Genomic DNA, 21,290 nt, shown 5'->3' on the forward strand with positions numbered 1-21,290 from the left:
GTGCATGTGGGAAATGTAATGCTTACAGTAGAGGACCCAACAAATGGTCCTGGTGCAAAATTTGTTTTGGTCCCCCCAAAGGTAACTCAGTAGTAAGTAACAGTAATAATATACATGCTTCTCTGTATAATGCTAGATAGACTTGCAAACTGCATTAATAAAGACTTCCCTGCATTAGGATTGTACACATTCTGCACAGGCCTATGTATAGAATTGGCTGCTATGGGCGCTGGTTCCACTGCACCTGCTGCACCAATAGTAGTTCTACCCCTGAATGCTTATAAATGATTATCCAAGAAATTATAAAATCTCAAATGCATGTGGAACATGAGACCTCCGATAAATCTCTAATGCATGTGCAACATGAGACCTCCAATAAATCTCTAATGCATGCAGAACATGAGACCTCCGATAGATCTCTAATACATGTACAACATGAGACCTCTGATAAATCTCTAATGCATGTGCAACATGAGACACCCGATAAATCTCTAATGCATGTGCAACATGAGACCCCCGATAAATCTCTAATGCATGCAGAACATGAGACCTCCGATAGATCTCTAATACATGCACAACATGAGACCTCCGATAAATCTCTAATGCATGTGCAACATGAGACATCAGATAAAACTCTAATGCATGTGGAACATGAGACCTCTGATAAATCTCTAATGCATGCAGAACATGAGACCTCCGATAAATCTATAATGCATGTGCAACATGAGACCTCCGATAAATCTCTAATGCATGTACAACATGAGACCTCAGATAAATCTCTAATGCATGTGGAACATGAGACCTCCGATAAATCTATAATACAATACATGTGCAACATGAGACCTCCGTTAAATCTCTAATGCACGTGGAACATGAGACCTCCGATAAATCTCTAATGCATGCAGAACATGAGACCGCCGATAACTCTCTAATGCATGTGCAACATGAGACCTCAGATAAATCTCTAATGCATGCAGAACATGAGACCTCGGATAAAGCTCTAATGCATGCAGAACATGAGACCTCCAATAAATCTCTAATGCATGCGGAACATGAGACCTCCGATAAATCTCTAATGCACATGGAACATGAGACCTCCGATAAATCTATAATACATGTGCAACATGAGACCTCCGTTAAATCTCTAATGCACGTGGAACATGAGACCTCCAATAAATCTCTAATGCATGTGCAACATGAGACCTCAGATAAATCTCTAATGTATGCAGAACATGAGACCGCCGATAACTCTCTAATGCATGTGCAACATGAGACCTCAGATAAATCTCTAATGCATGCAGAACATGAGACCTCGGATAAAGCTCTAATGCATGCAGAACATGAGACCTCCGATAAATCTCTAATGCATGCGGAATATGAGACCTCCGATAAATCTCTAATGCATGTGCAACATGAGACCCCAGATAAATCTCTAATGCATGTGGAACATGAGACCTCTGATAAATCTCTAATGCATGCAGAACATGAGACCTCCGATAAATCTCTAATGCATGTGCAACATGAGACCTCCGATAAATCTCTAATGCATGTGCAACATTAGACCCCTGATAAATCTCTAATGCATGCAGAACATGAGACCTCGGATAAAGCTCTAATGCATGCAGAACATGAGACCTCCGATAAATCTCTAATGCATGCGGAACATGAGACCTCCGATTAATCTCTAATGCATGTGCAACATGAGACCCCAGATAAATCTCTAATGCATGTGGAACATGAGAACTCTGATAAATCTCTAATGCATGCAGAACATGAGACCTCCGATAAATCTCTAATGCATGTGCAACATTAGACCCCTGATAAATCTCTAATGCATGCAGAACATGAGACCTCCGATAGATCTTTAATACATGCACAACATGAGACCTCCGATAAATCTCTAATGCATGTGCAACATGAGACCTCAGATAAATCTCTAATGCATGTGGAACATGAGACCTCAGATAAATCTCTAATGCATGCAGAACATGAGACCTTCAATAAATCTCTAATGCATGCAGAACATGAGACCTCCGATAAATCTCTAATGCATGCAGAACATGAGACCTCCGATAAATCTCTAATGCATGTGGAACATGAGACCTCTGATAAATCTCTAATGCATGTGGAACATGAAATCACAGATAAATCTCTAATGCATGTGGAACAAGAGACCTCTGATAAATCTATAATGCATGTGCAACATAAAACCTCTGATAAATCTCTAATGCATGTGGAACATGACACCTCCGATAAATCTCTTATGCATGTAGAACATGAGACCTCGGATAAATCTCTAATGCATGTGCAACATGAGACCTTGGATAAATCTCTGATGCATGTGGAACATGAAACCTCTGATAAATCTCTTATGCATGCAGATCATGAGGCCGCCGATAAATCTATAATGCATGTGCAACATGAGACCTTTCGATAAATCTCTAATGCATGCAGAACATGAGACCTCCGATAAATCTCTAATGCATGCAGAACATGAGACCTCAGATAAATCTCTAATGCATGTGAAACATGAGACCTTCGATAAATCTCTAATGCATGTGGAACATGAGACATCCGATAATCTCTAATGCATGTGCAACATCGAACCTCAGATAAATCTCTAATGCATGTGCAACATCAGAGCCCCGATAAATCTAATGCATGTGCAACATGAGACCTCGGATAAATCTCTAATGCATGTGCAACATCAGACCTCAGATAAATCTCTAATGCACGTGCAACATGACACCTCTGATAAATCTCTAATGCATGTTCAACATGAGACCTCCGATAAATCTCTAATGCATGTGCAACAGGAAATTACAGATAAATCCCTAATGCAATTACAAATACAATCTTTAGTAATGTGTGCGGACCATGCAATCACTTTGCAGTAGGATTCTTATAGCAGTTAGTGATGTCGGGAACCTTAAAATTTCGGTTCGCGAACGGCGGACTCGAACTTCCGCTACTGTTCGCGAACCGGCGAACCGCCATTGGCTTCAATAGGCAGGCGAACTTTAAAACCCACAAGGACTCTTTCTGGCCACAATAGTGATGGAAAAGTTGTTTCAAGGGGACTAACACCTGGACTGTGGCATGCCGGATGGGGATCCATGGCAAAACTACCACGGAAAATTACATAGTTGATGCAGAGTCTGGTTTTAAGCCATAAAGTGCCTTAATCACCTAACATTCCTAAATTTTTTTTGAATAACGTGCTTTAAAACATCAGGTATGATGTAGTATCGATCAGGTAGTGTAAGGGTTACGCCCGCTTCACAGTGACAGACCAAACTCCCCGTGTAACGCACCGCAAACAACTGCAAACAGTCCATTTGCACAACCACGAGTTAGATAGATTTGATAGCTAGATACATAGATTACATAGATCAATAGATGCAATATACATATGATGATAGATACGAATTACATAGATCAATCTATGCAATTTACATTTGATAGATATGAATTACATAGATCAAAAGATGCAATATACATTTCATAGATACGATTTACATAGATCAATAGATGCAATTTATATTTGATAGATATGATTGATAGTTAGATAGATTTGATAGATAAATAGATAGATTTGATAGATATATGATTTCCATGACAGAGTATAACAATAAGACATGCGGTCTGGGACCCGTGGTGTGTTAAGTAGTATTATTCTTAGCAGTTTACTACCTGGGCTGCATTTTTGGAACAGGGAGATGGAAAAAGATGATCGGTCTGTCCTCCTACTTCAAATTTGGCCTAAACACAAGTGGCTGTCTCAAAACAGTCCGGCCATGAGATAGATAGATTTGATAGATAGATATACATAGATTGATAGTTAGATAGAATCGATAGAAGATAAATAGATAGATTTGATAGATATATAATTACCCTGACAAAGTATAATAATAAAACATGCGGTCTGGGACCCATGGTAACTAGGTTGTGTTAAGTAGTAATATTCTTAGCACTTTAATCCCTGTTACTCCCCCTATCGGCAGGCAGGCAACTGCAATTCAATTGCACTAGCAGACTGATGATTCACAGTCAAAAAAGTTTTTATTGTAAATATTTACACTACTGTTATAACAAATATGATTGGTGGCACTAGTTGGCAAGTGGGCCTGGCACACATGCTGGCAGGCAGGCAACTGCAATTCAATTGCACTAGCAGACTGATCTTTCACAGTCAAAAAAGTTTTGATTTTAAATATTTTCAAAACTGTTATAACAAATATGATTGGTGGCAATAGTTGGCAGCAAGTGGGCCTGGCACACACGCTGGCAGGCAAGCAACTTCAATTAGATTACACTAGCAGACTGATCTTTCACAGTCAAAAAATATTTTTTTTTAAATATTTACACTACTGTTATAACAAATATGATTGGTGGCACTAGTTGGCAAGTGGGCCTGGCACACACGCTGGGAGGAAGGCAACTGCAATTAGATTACACTAGATGACTGATGTTTCTCAGTCAAAAAAGTTTTTATTTTAAATATTTACAATACTGTTATAACATATATGATTGGTGGCACTAGTTGGCAAGTGGGCCTGGCACACACGCTGGCAGGCAGGCAACTCAATTCAATTGCACTAGCAGACTGATGATTCACAGTCAAAAAAGTTTTTATTTAAAATATTTACACTACTGTTATAACAAATATGATTTGTGGCACTAGTTGGAAAGTGCGCCTGGCACACACGCTGGCAGACAGGCAACTGCAATTAAATAACAATAGCAGACTGATGTAAAAGTTTTTTTTTAAAAAAAGTTACAGTAATGTTACAACAGATAGGAGTGATGGCACTCAGGATAGAAGTAGGCACAGTATGTGCTGGCAGCCTGACACACAGGCTGGCACTAGTGGCAGGCAGCCCTGGCAACTAAAATTAAATAACACTAGAAGACTGATGTAAAAGTTTTTTTTTTTACAAAATTTAAACTAATGTTACACCAGATAGGAGTGGTGAACTGGCACTGAGGATGGAAGTAGGCACAGTATATGCTGGCAGCCTGACACACAGGCTGGCACTAATGGCAGCCAGGCTGGCCTGGCAACTAAAATTAAATAACACTAGAAGAGGACTTATGTAAAAAAAAATTAAAAATTTTTTTACACTAATGTTACACCAGATATAAGTGGTGGAAAAAAGAGCTATTAATCACACTATATGATGTGGGCCTGACACACAGGCCTGATGGAAAATTAAATTAGATTACACTAGCAAAATGATTTAAAAGTTTTTTTTTTTTTAATTTACAATAATGTTAAGCAGATATGAGTGGTGGCTGGCACAGCAATTAACCACAGTATATGCTGTGTGAAACTGACACACAGGCCTGATAGAAAATGAAATTAGATTACACTAGCAAAATGATTTAAAAGTTTTGTTGTTTAAATTTACAATAATGTTAAGCAGATATGAGTGGTGGCTGGCACAGAGCAATTAACCACAGTATATGCTGTGTGAGCCTGAGACACAGGCCTGATAGAAAATGAAATTAGATTAAACTAGCAAAATCATTTAAAAAATTTTTTTTAATTTAAAATAATGTTAAGCAGATATGAGTGGTGGCTGCTGGCACAACAATTAACTACAGTATATGCTGTGTAAGCCTGACACACAGGCCTGATAGAAAATCAAATTAGATTACACTAGCAAAATGATTTAAAAGTTTGTTGTTTAAATTTACACTAATGTTAAGCAGATATCAGTGGTGGCACTAATCACAGTATATGCTGTGAGCCTCACACACAGGCTGAAAGCCAGGCAAATGCAAATAAAATTACAAATAAAATAAAAAAAAAACGACTGAAGTTTTAGCCCTAAAAAGGGCTTTTTAGGGTGCTGTCCTTACAGCAGAGATTAGATGAGTCCTCCAGGACTGTAGTGGACACTAAATACACTAGCCTAGCTATCTATTTCTCTATAATGTCAGCAGCAGCAACACTAAACCTCCTCTCACTAAGAAAGCAAGATCGTAATGAATCTAAAATGGCTGCTGCCCAGGAGCTGGGAGGGTCTGTGAGGGAGTGTCTGCTGCTGATTGGCTCAAATGTGTCTGAAGGCTGTGAGATACAGGGTCAAAGTTTTCTCAATGATGACGAATAGGGGGCGGATCGAACATCGCATATGTTCGCCCGCAGCGGCGAACGCGAACAAGCTATGTTCGCCGGGAACTGTTCTCCTGCGAACTGTTCGCGACATCACTAGTAGCAGTATGTTATTTCAATATAACAGTTATAAAAATAGAACTCTTCATAACAATATAAATGAAAGTGTCACATACGTCCCTGTGTGGGTGAGGATTCATCTATATCAGTAACCTCATCTGTTGCATCAAAATCTTTATCTATATGATTCATCAGGTTGTTGCACAAATGGTATATTATAATCCCTAAGAAAAGCTTATTAAAAGGAAGACATATCACTAACACCTTCAATATGTACAGCATAAGATTCCTGAGGGTCATCCTGGCACCTTCAATTCATCTAATTTTGATGACCATTCTAAATTACTTTTTTTATTTTTTTTATTTAATATTAATGAACTTTGAAAAGGCTAAAATTAATAACCACTCCACAATCAAAATTAACACCAGAGAACATAAGAAATCAACACTTGTATGCACTACTTACCCCATACTGATTGAATTGTGGGTGTTAAACCATATTTACCGAACTGCTTTTACGATAATAATAAAAATACTACTCTATATATAGCACTCTCTGTTTGGTGACTGTGTGTGTTCTGCCCTTTTTTCCTCTTACATGAGATAAAATATACAGAGCGAGACCTGAAGCAACAACTTCAGTAACCTACAAGGGAATTCAAATCTCCAACACAAATAAATCTAAAGAATATCCTCATAAGTCACAAGTTGGAAGGAAGTTTACCTCTTCTTCAGACACGGTCCCTACCTTACATAGGCCATCTCTTGTAAGTACATTACTGTTCTCTACTGAGCTATAAAACTACAGTTAAAATCTGTTTTAAATATGTTTTTGAAGAAGGCATACCATTGTATTCTATATTAGTATTTTATTATCAAATGGTTTATCTACAAAATGGTCATATACTTTTATGGGGAACTTTGTAGATAAAAATATTAGAAAATCTTTTTTCTAAAGGATTAGAATTTACAGCAAAGCCAACCTAAAAACTACCATTACCCTTGAAAATGGGTAATGGTAGAGGGGGGCTAGATTACTAATGAGTGCTATTTAGCGGTCCCACTCAATTATAAACTTCGCTAGATTGAGGCTTTTTTATGTGCGTCAAAACGCGCATACTACAAGTTTAAAGTAAAAAGTTTGAGCGAGAACAAAACCCGATGCGCTAAACAAATATCATGACCACGCTAACTTCTTGTCCCCCTAGAAGTCAATGGAGAGCGCAGAAGAAAAAAAACGTAACACCTGTCACTCACGCACTAACCCGACAGGAGTCATGAAAATGTCACATTCCAATGCTCCTCATATACAGAAGAATGTACTTTTCATTGCAAATACATTTTTCTTTATAGATCTATATATACCTATACCTGTATATCTATTCCTATAGGTATATATATATATATATATATATATATGTATTTTACATTAACAGTATCAGATATATATAGAAATATATATTTAATAATGAAAAGTACATTATTTTCTATGTGAAGAATATAGGAATGAAAAATATGAGTAATACGCATAAGCAATTGCGATTTATTACTAATGTAGTCGGTTTAGCGCACTTTGAGAATTTCTAACTTCAATGCACATTACTGAAATATTAAATAAAAAATATTAATAAAAATTATTATGAATTAGATATACTGAAAAATATTCTAAATAATCCATAAAATATATCTATATTTTTTACAGTATGTATAATCATTTTTAAGAATTTATATATATTTTAAAATCTAATATTTCAAGAACGTTCATTGAAGTCAGCAATTCTTCAACCTCGTTAGTCCTAAATCGCGAATCCGATGTGTGTGACGCATATTTTACATCTCTGTTCTTTACATAGAAAACAATGTACTTTTTTTTATTAAATACATATTTCTGATACTTTTAATGTAAAATACATATCTATACCTCTATATCCTATAGGAATAGATATACAGGTATAGGTATATATAGAAATATGCATTTACAATAAAAAGTACATTATTCTGTAAGTTAAGAACATTGGAATGTAAAATATGTACCATACATATACAGTAAAACACATAAATACATCTTTACAAATATATATGGATACATACACATATCTGTGTATGCATATATATGTTAAAGCTGTTTGCAGCCCTTTTTTCCCCAAACACATTATACAATATATCTTTGAGCCTTTATAAAAAATTGTAATCATTTTTTAAAATAATTATCAGAAAGTGTTTATATGAGTGTAACTGTACCTTTAAGTGTAGATCGTGATTGCACTAGAGTGAACACGTTTACTTTCAACTTGTAATACGCACGCTATTTCTGTAGCGTGCAAAAAGCAGACAAAAACCCAATATCACTCGCATGCAACAGTTAGCGCGTCACTCGTAATCTAGCCCTAATTATGGTGCATCTTTTAATCAGATATATTCTTGATCTATTTTAATGCACCTGTGAGGCTGTAGATATAGTCATAATTTATTACCATGTACTTATGCCAAAATATTTGAGTAAAAAATATCACTCCTTTATAACTGCATTGAAAACTTTTCTGTTGAGGACAAAATATATTGAAGAAATATAGTAAGTCCAAAAATGTGCGGTAGAGATATCCACTTTCTTGATTTTAATGTGTAGTAAGACTATTTTCTTTAAATAGATAGAGCTTAGGTTCCTTAAGTTCTGAGAAAGTATTTGAACTCCCACAGATCTATTTGTAATATTTGTATATAAATACAATACGACTATTTTATTAAGATGAACAGTCAGTTTATCAGTTCAGAAAAATGACAATGACTTCGATAAAATTAAATTTGAACATAAAAATTATTAGGTTATAGTACTGTCTCTATTTTAGGTTTAACATGTGGTGGGATATTATCTAAAATAATATTCAACTATCCTACTTGATTTATTTTTATTGTTTAAAAAGATAGATAATGCCTTTACTACCCATTCCCAAGCTTTGCACAACCAACATTGTTATATTAATATATTTTATAACCTGTAAGTTTGTCTGTTTTAAACCCCTTGCAGGCAACTCTTTATCTCGGTGCTTTTTAAAATCTTGCATTTTAGCCAATCAGTGCTGGTTCTTGTAGAACCATTATCATTCTCCATGTGAGTGAGCACAATGTTATCTATATGGCACACATGAACTAGTACTGTGTTACCCAAGAGTTAAAAAAAATATAAAAAGCACTGAGATAAGGGGCGACCTGCAGGGGCTTAGAAACAGGCAAACATAGAGGTTTATAAAGTATGTTGATGGAATAATATTGGTTATGCAATGCTGGGGAATGGATAGTAAAGCATTATCTATCTTTTTAAACAATTAAAAAAATCAAGTAGACTATCCCTTTAAGGCCAAAGGCAAACAAAGTTTATCAGATACCTCTGCATACTGGTCACTTATTTATGTCAGCTTCATAAGAGCTCAGATGTATACCTGCAAATAAAAGGTTGGGGACAAAATGCAGGCTCTTGGGCAATTAAATATTATTGAAAACATTTTTGACTGTATCACATCCGTCCAGTTATCATTTATTAAAGTACCTGGATCTGGTAAAGATGATGCAGTGAGACATGAGGCAAGCAAACGTAGCCATTAAGAGGGAGTACCATAAAAGCCCCATTTCAGAGCTAGAAAGTTAGACCTTATTAACGGTTATCAAAAACTTGAGCTTTATGATGAATCATTACATATCATGTTTTGAGTTCACTTTGGGTTACATATGTTTGGAAATGTATCTGCAGCAGAAGTGCTGCAAAACAGTAGCGGGCGTACTCAACAGAGGGCCCTGGTGCAAAAATGTTTTGGGCCCCCCAAAGGTAACTCAGTAGTAACCAACATTAAAAATATACATGCTGCTCTGTATAATGATTTTGGGTAGATAAATAGAGAAACAGACAGACAAGCAGGTAGATAGATGGACCTGCAATCTGGACTAATAAAAGTCAACCTTGCATTAGAATTGTACACATTATGCACATGCCTATGTATAGACTGGCTATAGCCCCCCCAGCACTTAGGCCCAGGTACCACTGCCCCTGATGCATCAATGTTGGTTCCACCCCTGTTGCAAAATGTTATTCAATGGGTTATACAGCTGAGCATTTGTGCATTTGGAGCAATATGTCAAGAAAATTATTTATCTTTGTGTCACTCAAAGACAGAATTTTGAAACTGAATAAAGACAAGTGTGCTTCCTTCAAAGAGAGAATACATCATGTGGTCATTTTTTTATCTGAACATTTTATCCAGACCCACAGAAAGATGAAGTTCATAGAAAATCCTCATCATTTTGGAAAGTTCAGTCTATTCTTTGAATGTATAAATATTGCTCCTATGAAGACATGTGCATCACAATTGTAGGGGGAAGTATTTTCTCATTAATAAACACGAGACAGAAAAATATAGGCAGAAGTGCAGGTACTCACATTTTAATCCTTTCATTATCACTGGGCATGTCAACAGCTGGGTTGAACTGGTAATTCAGCATTTCTGTTCCAAACAAATCAAATTCAAGGTATGATCCCATTTCAGCAAATTCTAGCAGTATTTTCTCATCAAATATAGTCCTAAATAAAATAATAGTGTGTTTGTATTTATTAAGTGTTGAGAGTAAAACATTTGTAGTTGGGTACATGTACAAGTATAAAACTATTTAACCAAACTGCTTAGGAACGGAAAGAGTCAGGATTTCAGAATTGTTTGGATTCTGGAATATTTGCATATTTTGCATTTGTAAAATGGGACAGCTTAGGTAGAGGATGGGACCAAGTGTAAACAAAAATATTTTTTGTCTTTTAGGCAATATTTACATGATGTTATAATACAGCTTATACAAGTATCCTAAAGGTAGTTTTATACCATTTATAATACTTTTGTATATAAAGTACCACCAGGAAGAAAGTACAGTACTTTAATCAGAGAGGCAATAGTTGTAAATATATATATATATATAAACTATAATTAGCATTTTGGAAGACACAGACAGAGAACATTGTGACTTAGGGCCTGATGATCAAAAACTCGCTGGCATGGAGAGAAATCTCGCCAAATCTCTGGGGGCTTTTTTAAGCATTAATTTGCAATGTAGGTGTCTCTCCTTCACATCCAGAACTCCGCATAGAGAGATAAACAACTCTCAAGGGAAAAAAAAATAATCACATTTTTAAAAGTATTCGAAGCACCTCACTAGTAGTGACAAGACATATTAGACCATCTCACCAGAGCGGAGAAGTTTAGATCATCAGGTGGGGAAAATTGAAATTTAAAAAAAATATATATATATATAAATATGTATAATTTTAATTTAACGTCCTAACTGCACTGGGCTTTAACGCCCTTAGGACGGTGTATAACATCCTAGCCATTTGGCTGTAATGGGTTTATATTTAAAAAAATAAAAATAAATTATATATATATATATATATATATATATATATACATATATATATATATATATATATATATATATATATATATACACACACACATATGTGTATATATATTAAAAATTTCAATTCTCCCCACCTGATGATCTAAACTTCTCCGCTCTGGCGAGACGATCTAATATATCTTGTCACTACTAGCAAGGTGCTTCAAAGACTTACTTATCTCTCTATGCGGAGTTCTGGATGTGAAGGAGTTCTGATATAAACAAATAAGTCCGGGCGGGAAGGGGCTAATAAAAAGTGTGGATTTTGGAATTCCGAATTTGGAGATATGTACCTGTACTACTGTTTTATCTGCATGACAGAAATATCCTACTTGAGGTCATATTAAAGGCACACAACTAAATTATCATCAATGAAATGACTCTATATTTGCAGCCTAACTATAAACAAATAACAATCATTTAAAAGACATTTTTTGCCTTTCTCATATAGGTCTTGATATTCAAAATCTCGCTGCTTAGGCGAGATATTCTAAGAAGTCTCATTGATATGAAACAGAAATTTTATCTTGAAAAATGTTTATGTTATGTAGTGTTATTTATGTATAACAGAGACTCCTACGTTACAATACAAGGTCTAAAAAATCAGAAAGGTTTTGTGTGATTTCTCTCCATGCCAGCAAGGTTTTGAATATCAGGCCCACAGTATTTAAAGGGACAAACAGGTTTGATATCATTACATTTAAAACTATTATAAAAACAATTATATATACTTACTACAAACACTTTGGAACACTCACATCACTATGGGGCCAATTTATCAAATGTCTTGTGGACCTGATCCGACAGTACGGATCAGGTCCGCAAGAAATCGCTGAATGCGGAGAGCAATACGCTCTCCGTATTCAGCATTGCACCAGCAGCTCTTGTGAGCTGCTGGTGCAACGCCGCCCCCTGCAGACTCGCGGCCAATGGGCCGCCAGCAGGGGGTGTCAATCAACCCGATCGTACTTGATCGGGTTGAATTCCGGCGATTCCTGTCCGCCTCATCAGAGCAGGCGGACAGGGTTATGGAGCAGCGGTCTTTGTGACTTGTGTTTCTGGCGAGCAAGCTCCGTTCGGAGCTTGATAGATAGGCCCCTATGTCTGTTTTGTTTCATTCCTTTCTCGTTGATGTCACCCACCTTATTTTCCAGCCTGTCTTAATACTTCTATGAAAATAATGTTACTAGTATGTAAAAGATTGGAATCGACCCCTATATTAAATATCACTAACATAATATTTTGTTACAGGAAAACTATATGATTTCATTAGTGCAGTTAATTATATTCAGAACATATTTGTTTTAGTTATGCATTGTAACCCTCCTTCATATTAAATCTAATATCTACCAAATCATATCTGAGTATTAAAAGACCAATTAATTTTTAATACAGATCTCCGATTAGTCACATTTCTCTCTTTGTCAGATATTAGGGCATATCCCTCCAAAGTGATTTTGCTAAATGTTCTTGCCTTCAAACCTTTTCTGGGAGGTCATATTGTGGTAAAGCCCTTAAAGACTTATCAATGCATAGGTTCAGCTTAACTGCTTACCTATCAAGATGAGACATGACTGTTTTAGATATATCAGCTCCAGACTCTTGTAGAATCCTGATGATCTGGAAAGGAGCCTCAGCACTTCTTCCAGGGTGAATAATCACAGGGCATCCTAATTCACACTGAGCTTCTGCAGTCGCCTGCAGAATTTTCTTTTCACTTTCAGTTAATGGCCAAGAGCATCCTATCTCTCCAATTACACCACATTTAATATTGGTCCCATCTGCTCCCACCAGAACTTCATTAACAAGAACCTTTGTCAGCTAATGAAAAGAGATGGACATTTATTAAAACAATAAACGATGGGACATCCTTAAAGGGACAGTCTACACCAAAATTTTTCTTATTTAAAAAGATAGATAATCCCTTTATTACCCATTCCCTGTTTTTGCATAACCAACACAGTTATATTAATATGATTTTTACCTCTGTGATTACCTTGTTTCTAAGCCTTTGCAGACAACCTCCTTATCTAAGTGCCTTTGACAGACATGCAGTGTAGTCAATCAGTGAAGACTCCTAAATAACTTCACGGGAGTGAGCACAATGTTATCTATATGACACATGTGAACTAGCACAGTCTAACTGTGAAAAACTTTCAAAATGCTCTGAGCTAGGAGGCGGTTTTCAACTGTTTAGAAATCAGTTTGAGCCTTCCTAGGTTTAGCTTTTCAAAAATACCACCAAGGGAACAAAGCAAATGTAATGATAAAAGTAAATTGGAAAGTTGTTTAAAATTGCATGCCCTATCTGAATCATGAAAGTTTAGTTTTGACTTTACTGTCCCTTTAAATGCAAATAATACAACTAAATGCTGAGTGCACTGAAAAAAACACCCAATGTCTATATGATCTTAATTCTTAAAACAATTCATTAATTTGCAGATGTATGTGTCTATGGCCCCAATTTATCAAAGGGCTTGCGACTGCGGATCAGGTTCGCAAGACCTCGCTAAATGCGGAGAGCAAATACGCTCTCCACATTTAACATTGCACCAGCAGCTCACAAGAGCCGCCCCCTGCTGACTCGCGGCCAATCGGCCGCCAGCAGGGAAGTGTCAATCAACCCGATCGTATTCGATCGGGTTGATTTCCAGCGATTCCTGTCCGCCTGCTCAGAGCAGGCGGACAGGGTTATGAAGCAGCCGTCTGCTTCATAAGTTGTGTTTCTGGCGAGTCTGAAGACTCGCCAGAAACACGGCCTTTCAAGCTCCGTACGGAGCTTGATAAATGGGCCTGATTATGTGAGTTGTCTCGAGAATCATGGGCAGCTGCCCCTTTGCACAGCATTGCTAGCAGTGTCTATAAAATATAATGATTAGAAATTAAATATGAAACACAAAACAATATAAAATGTCCTTTTGTTAATCTGTTTAGAAGCTATATGGATCTCTCGTATTATAGAATTCCTGCTTTACAAAAAGCATAAAAAAAACCCCTTACTTCAGACTATTTTCTTTGAAAAATGAAGCTTTCAAATCTCATGATGCTTTAATGAGAATTCTGTCACACTGCCTTGCATAATTTATGTAGCTCTGCTTTCTAGCAATGTTACATAGACAACATTGTATTGCCACAGTATTGTAACACATTGCTTAAAAATGGCGATCCATTGTGATCCAGTAAGATACAACTCGCCATCTACATCAGTAAAACAAAAAAATCTGACTTTGGAAAACTTTCAAGAACATTAAGAAAACATCTCTAAAAACACTTAAATAGCCATTAGTTGTGGTCCAAATCTATGTTTAATTATTTTGTTTGTAAAATCAGAATAAGCAGGAATGGCCATTTTACTTTTGTCTTAAACAATGTTTCGGACCAGTTACTAAAACTGGAATAGAACTAGAAATTGCTACCAATCTTCAATTTTTTACCATTAAGCATTGTATTTACCTGTTCAACAGGCAGTGAACGTGTTTCACTTGAGTGAGTAGCATCAATGTAAAACCCTGCCCCTGAAATGATGTTCACCCGTGTTTCTTCAGCAAGCTTCTTGAGCGTTTTAATATCTCTGCTAATACCGGTAGTTGTATTTTCCACTATAGTGCCACCACCAACTGCCTTAAAAAACAAGAGCTCCTCTTTTATGGCTTCAACTTCTTGATTTAGAAGAATGTTCTCTTTATTACTGTATGGGTTTTGCTTTAACCAGAACAAATGTTTCATGAGGATAGGCTCATCAGCCATGGCTTTCTGGTGTGCAGGTGGTGGACAATAGCAACAGTTGAAAGTCATTGTTAAATGCTCATGTGTTAATGTATAACCAAGCTGGTTTGGGTTAATGGGTCCCAATACTGTTTGCACTTTCCCACTGAGAGAGGACATATTTTTAGCCATACTCTAGAATAAAATAGAAAAAAAATATTAAATTCCATGCCAACGTCTGTCACAGACAATATAAAACAATCACCTTTTTTACTAAAGTTTATTCTAATGTTAGATAAATGGTGCAAGAGTTCACTGTGTGAGTTTAGACAACAACTTAAAAACACAGAACTATTAACTGTAAAAAAAACATTGGACAGAAGCTTTCATGGATCTATACAGATGAAACATGAGTACACAAACAGAAAAAATGGTGTGAGGCTCCTTATGTCATGAGAACTTAGACTGTAAGTGGTATCAAGTGGAGATAAAAAGATTAGATGGTTGCTTGAAGGGTTTACCTATTGTGTCAGAATGTCAAGTATATTGGCCAGAAGAGCTGGACTCACATGTCAGTCAGAAACTTTAAAGAGTTAGGTAAATAGAAATATCTATTTATTAATATTTAGAACATATTCTGCCATGTGCAGATCATTGGAATGTGAAATATGTACAGTAAATACACAGGACTAGATTATGAGTTGTGCGTTAGGGTTAAAAAGCAGCGTTAAGAGGTCCTAACACTGCTTTTTAACGCCCACTGGTATTACGAGTCTTGAAGGTACAGGTGTACCACTCACTTTTTTGGCCAGACTCGGAAATACCGCAAATCCACTTACGTCAATTGCGTATCCTCTTTTTTCAATGGGACTTGCATAGCGCCGGTATTACGAGTCTGACCAAAAGTGAGCGGTAGACCCTCTACTGTCAAGACTGGCACCGCATTTTAAAGTCAGTAGTTAAGAGTTTTTCACTACAACGCTGTAGCATAAAACTCTTAACTAAAGTGCGAAAAAGTACACTAACACTTATAAACAACCTATTAACCCCTAAACCGAGGCCCCCCCCCCCCCACATCGCAAACACTAAAATAAAAATTTTAACCACTAATCTGCCGAACCGGACATTGCCGCCACTATAATAAACATATTAACCCCTAAACCGCCGCACTCTCTCATCGCTTTAACACTAGTTAAATATTATTAACCCCTAATCTGCCGTCCCTAACATCGCCGACACCTACCTACACTTATTAACCCCTAATCTGCCGCCCCCAATGTCGCCGCCACTATACTAAAGTTATTAACCCCTAAATCTAAGTCTAACCCTAACCCTAACCCCCCTAACTTAAATATAATTTAAATAAATCTAAATAAAATTACTATCATTAACTAATAATTCCTATTTAAAACGAAATACTTACCTGTAAAATAAACCCTAAGCTAGCTACAATATAACTAATAGTTACATTGTAGCTAGCTTAGGGTTTATTTTTATTTTACAGGCAACTTTGTATTTATTTTAACTAGGTAAAATAGTTATTAAATAGTTATTAACTATTTAATAACTACATAGTTAAAATAAAGACAAATTTACCTGTAAAATAAAACCTAACCTAAGTTACAATTACACCTAACACTACACTATAATTAAATTAATTACCTAAATTAGATACAATTAATTACAATTAAATAAAATTATCTAAAGTACGAACCCCCCCCCCCGCACTAAATTACAGAAAATAATAAAGTGGTCCTCCCGTCTGGAGGACCACTTCTGCCCGTCTGGAGGACCACTTCTGCCCGGTTGGGTGAAGATGTCTCCTGGTAAGGTGATCTTCAAGGGGTTAGTGTTAGGTTTTTTTAAGGGGGTATTGGGTGGGTTTTAGAGTAGGGTTGGTTGTGTGGGTGGTGGGTTTTAATATTGGGGGGGTATTTGTACTTTATTTTTACAGGTAAAAGAGCTGATTACTTTGGGGCAATGCCCCGCAAAAGACCCTTTTAAGGGCTATTTGTAATTTAGTGTAGGGTAGGGCTTTTTTATTTTGGGGGGCTTTTTTATTTTGTTAGGGGGATTAGAGTAGGTGTAATTCGTAAAAAAATCTTGTAATTTCTTTATTATTTTCTGTAATTTAGTGTTTTTTTCCGTACTTTAGATAATTTTATTTAATTGTAATTAATTGTATTTAATTTAGGTAATTAATTTAATTATAGTGTAGTGTTAGGTGTAAATGTAACTTAGGTTAGGTTTAATTTTACAGGTAAATTTGTCTTTATTTTAACTATGTAGTTATTAAATAGTTAATAACTATTTAATAACTATTCTACCTAGCTAAAATAAATACAAAGTTGCCTGTAAAATAAAAATAAACCCTAAGCTAGCTACAATGTAACTATTAGTTATATTGTAGCTAGCTTAGGGTTTATTTTATAGGTAAGTATTTAGTTTTAAATAGGAATTATTTAGTTAATTGTAGTAATTTTATTTAGATTTATTTTAATTATATTTAAGTTAGGAGGTGTTAGGGTTAGACTTAGGTTTAGGGGTTAATAACTTTATTATAGTGACGGTAACATTGGGGGCGGCAAGATTAGGGGTTAATAAATGTAGGTAGGTTGCGGCGACATAGGGGGCGGCAAATTAGGGGTTAATAAATAAAATGTAGGTGTCGCGATGTTGGGGTCGGCAGATTAGGGGTTCATAAGTATAATGTAGGTGGCGGCGGTGTCCGGAGTGGCAGATTAGGGGTTAATAATATAATGCAGGTGGCGTCGATTTCGGGGGCAGCAGATTAGGGGCTAATAAGTGTAATATTAGGGGTGTTTAGACTCAGGGTTCATGTTAGGGTGTTAGGTGTACACATAAAATGTGTTTCCCAATAGGAATCAATGTGGCTGCGTTAGGAGCTTTACGCTGCTTTTTTGCAGGTGTTAGATTTTTTTTCAGCCTGCTCTCCCCCATTGATTCCTATGGGGAAATCGTGCAGGAGCACGTTTTACCAACTCACTGCTAACGTAAGCAGCGCTGGTATTGAGGTGAGATGTGAAGCTAAGTTTTGCTCTACGCTCACTTTTTTTGCGGCTAACGCCGGGTTTGTAAAAACCTGTAATACCAGCGCTGTCTGCAAGTGAGCGGTGAGCATAAACTGCTCATTAGCACCGCACAGCCTCTAACGCAAAACACGTAATCTAGGCGACAGTGTTTTATTAAAATGAATATTGCATAAATATGATTTTACATGTTTTCAACTGCAAAGGGCTCCAATGCAATTAAATAACATAATTTATGCTTACCTGATACATTATTTTCTTATCTTGGCAGTGAGAGTCCACAAATTCATTCATTACCTATGGGAAATACTTCACCTGGCCACCAGGAGTAGGTAAAAACACCCCAAACAAAGCAATAAGTATCCCTCCCACTTCTCCTACACTCTCAGTAGTTCAAGTCGAAGATAAGGAAAAGCAGAGAGACACATGTGGTACAGAGGTGCCAAAAGACTGCTGCCACTACATCATTTCAGGGCAGGTTTGTGGACTCTCGCTGCCAAGAAAGAAAATAATTTATCAAGTCAGCATCAATTATGTTTTCTTTCTAATGGCAGGGAGTCCACAAATTAATTCATTACTAATGGGAAACCAATACTCAAGCTGTAAAGGACACAAAATAAATAGGGAGGGAAAAGTAGGGAAGACAGTCCTAAGAACTAGGCACCACCGCTTGAAGAACCTTTTTCCCAAAGGATGCCTCAGATGAGGCAAAAACATCAAACCTGTAAAATTTTGTGAAAGTATGTAATGAGGACCAAGTAGCAGCCTTAAATATCTGTTAAACTGAAGCCTCATTCTTGAAGGACCAAGACGAAGACACTTCATGGGTATAATGCTCCATAATCAGAGATGAAGGCTGCTGGCCCGCTTCAATATATGCCATGCAAATTAAACTCCTGATCCAGAAGGATAAGGTAACAACAGTGCCCTTCTGACCATTGTGCTAACCAGAATGTAGGATGAATAAGGAAGAAGACTGACAGAATTCCTTGGTAGCATGAAGGTATACCTTTAATGCTCTAACCATATCCAGATTATGCAGCAACCTCTCTTTAGAGAAAAATGGATTGGGACAACAATTTCCTGATTGAGGTTATGAGTAGAAACGACCTTAGGTAAAAACCCTTTCTTAGTCCGTTCAACAGCCTTGTCGGCATGAAAGATTAGATTAGGCAGGTCACAGAGGAGCAGATAACTCAGAAACTCTAAGAGCAGAAGAGATTGCCAACAAAAACAAAAAACTTTCCAAGATAAAAGTTTAAAATCAATTGAATGCATAGACTCAAACAGAGCCTGTTGAAGAACTCTAAGAACAAGATTAAAGGGACAGTATACTATAAAATTGTTTTTCCCTTAATGTGTTTCCAATTACTTTTTTACCAGCTGCAGAGTATAAAATTTATGAGATTGTCTTTTTAAGGCTTATTTGTGTATATGAATAAGCTGATTTTGTGTTTTGAAGCCACAACTTAATAAAATGGGTTGAGCTTGTAGGTATAATCAGATCTCATTACTTTATCATATTGTGTACATATACATGCTTCTTTATCTTATATCTATCCATAAACCAATCACTAATACTTGTAGAGAACAATGGAAAATTAACATTTTATTACCTTATATCTTCTATAACCCACTGGGAGTGTAATTTCTTCTACTGGCTGTGTTATCACAGCTTGGCCTTGAGGCCAAAAACTTTCAGGATGGGTGGGAAATGCCAATATAAGGGTAATGGAAATACTTGTAAACAATTTAATACACTCCAGCAGGTAAAGTGGATCATTGGGAACAAATTAATGGGGAGACATTTCTTGAGTAAACTGTCCCTTTAAGGCTCCAAGGAGGAGCAACAGGTTTAAAAACAGGTCTAATTCTGTCAAAAGCCTGAACAAAAGGCTGCACATCTGGCAACCAAGCCATCTTCTTATGTAACAGAAAAGAAAGAGCAGAAATCTGACCCTTAAGAGAACTCGTCGACAGGCCCTTCTCTAACCTTCTGAAGAATTTATAGAATCTGTGGGGTCTTTTCTGTGCCAATAGAATCCCCTGTCTGCACACATATAGACAAGTTATCCAGAGCTTATGATAAATACGCCTGAACTAGGGGGAGGATAGATCTGATAGTCCAGGATGGGGCAAAAAGTAACCAATTTTTTGGGAACTATGAATATATTTGAATAGAATCCTTTTCCCCTTTCTGACTGGGGAACTGGAACAATCACTCCCATGGATACCAGGCCCTCTACACATTTTAGGAAGGCCCTTCTTTTCTCTGGTCTTCCCGAAATCCTGGAGAGTAGGAATCTGCCCTTTTAAGGGCGAGATCAAAAACCTATTCTTCATCCCGGAGAAATAATGTCCAGAACCCAGGGGTCCTGCATAGTTTAGACCACACTTCTAGAAATTGTGATAGTCTGCCCCCTACACCACCTTACCCTGAGTCGGGGGCCAACTCTTCATGCAGACTTGTTGTCAGGATTGGATTTCTTGGGTTGCTTATTCTTATCCCAAGACTGTTTAGGTTTCCAGGTACCACTGACCAGATCAGGTTTTGAAGAGGTTGGATTAATTTGAGACCTGTTCTGGTGAAAGGAGTGAAAATTCCCAGAAGGACACCCTTTAGACTTAGCCTTTTTATCCTGGGGAAGGAAGGCCCCCTTGCCCCCAGTCACAGTAGAGATAATGGAATCCTGACCTGGGCCAGATAGGGTTTTAGAGCTCAAATACAATCCTGAATATCCTCCAAAGAGGATTCAGAAACATAGTCGTACCAGAAGGTGGCAGATCCAGCCACCGCCTCTATCCCTGTGGCAGGTTGGAAAAGTAAACCATTTTGAATAAACATCTTTCTCAGGTATCCCTCTATCTTTTTGTCCATGGGATTCTTAAAGAATGTACTATCCTCTAAAGGGATTGACGTA

At 36.8% G+C, this 21,290-nt stretch overlaps 1 protein-coding gene across 2 annotated transcripts in view; it reads right to left on the reverse strand.

Moving 5' to 3' along the window:
* Positions 1 to 21,290, reverse strand: part of PTER (phosphotriesterase related) — a 99,547-nt gene that overhangs the window by 19,620 nt on the left and 58,637 nt on the right. For both annotated transcript variants that reach the window (XM_053713987.1, XM_053713986.1), the window contains exons 2-4: positions 15,068 to 15,514; positions 13,170 to 13,435; positions 10,611 to 10,751 (exon numbers count right to left, since the gene is read on the reverse strand). In XM_053713987.1, coding sequence (XP_053569962.1) covers positions 10,611 to 10,751; positions 13,170 to 13,435; positions 15,068 to 15,511 — 851 coding nt within the window. In that variant the 5' untranslated portion in view covers positions 15,512 to 15,514. The remainder of the gene's footprint in view (positions 1 to 10,610; positions 10,752 to 13,169; positions 13,436 to 15,067; positions 15,515 to 21,290) is intronic.

The sequence above is a fragment of the Bombina bombina genome, chromosome 5 (genome assembly GCF_027579735.1).
Source record: "Bombina bombina isolate aBomBom1 chromosome 5, aBomBom1.pri, whole genome shotgun sequence".
Taxonomy (NCBI): Eukaryota; Metazoa; Chordata; class Amphibia; order Anura; family Bombinatoridae; genus Bombina; species Bombina bombina.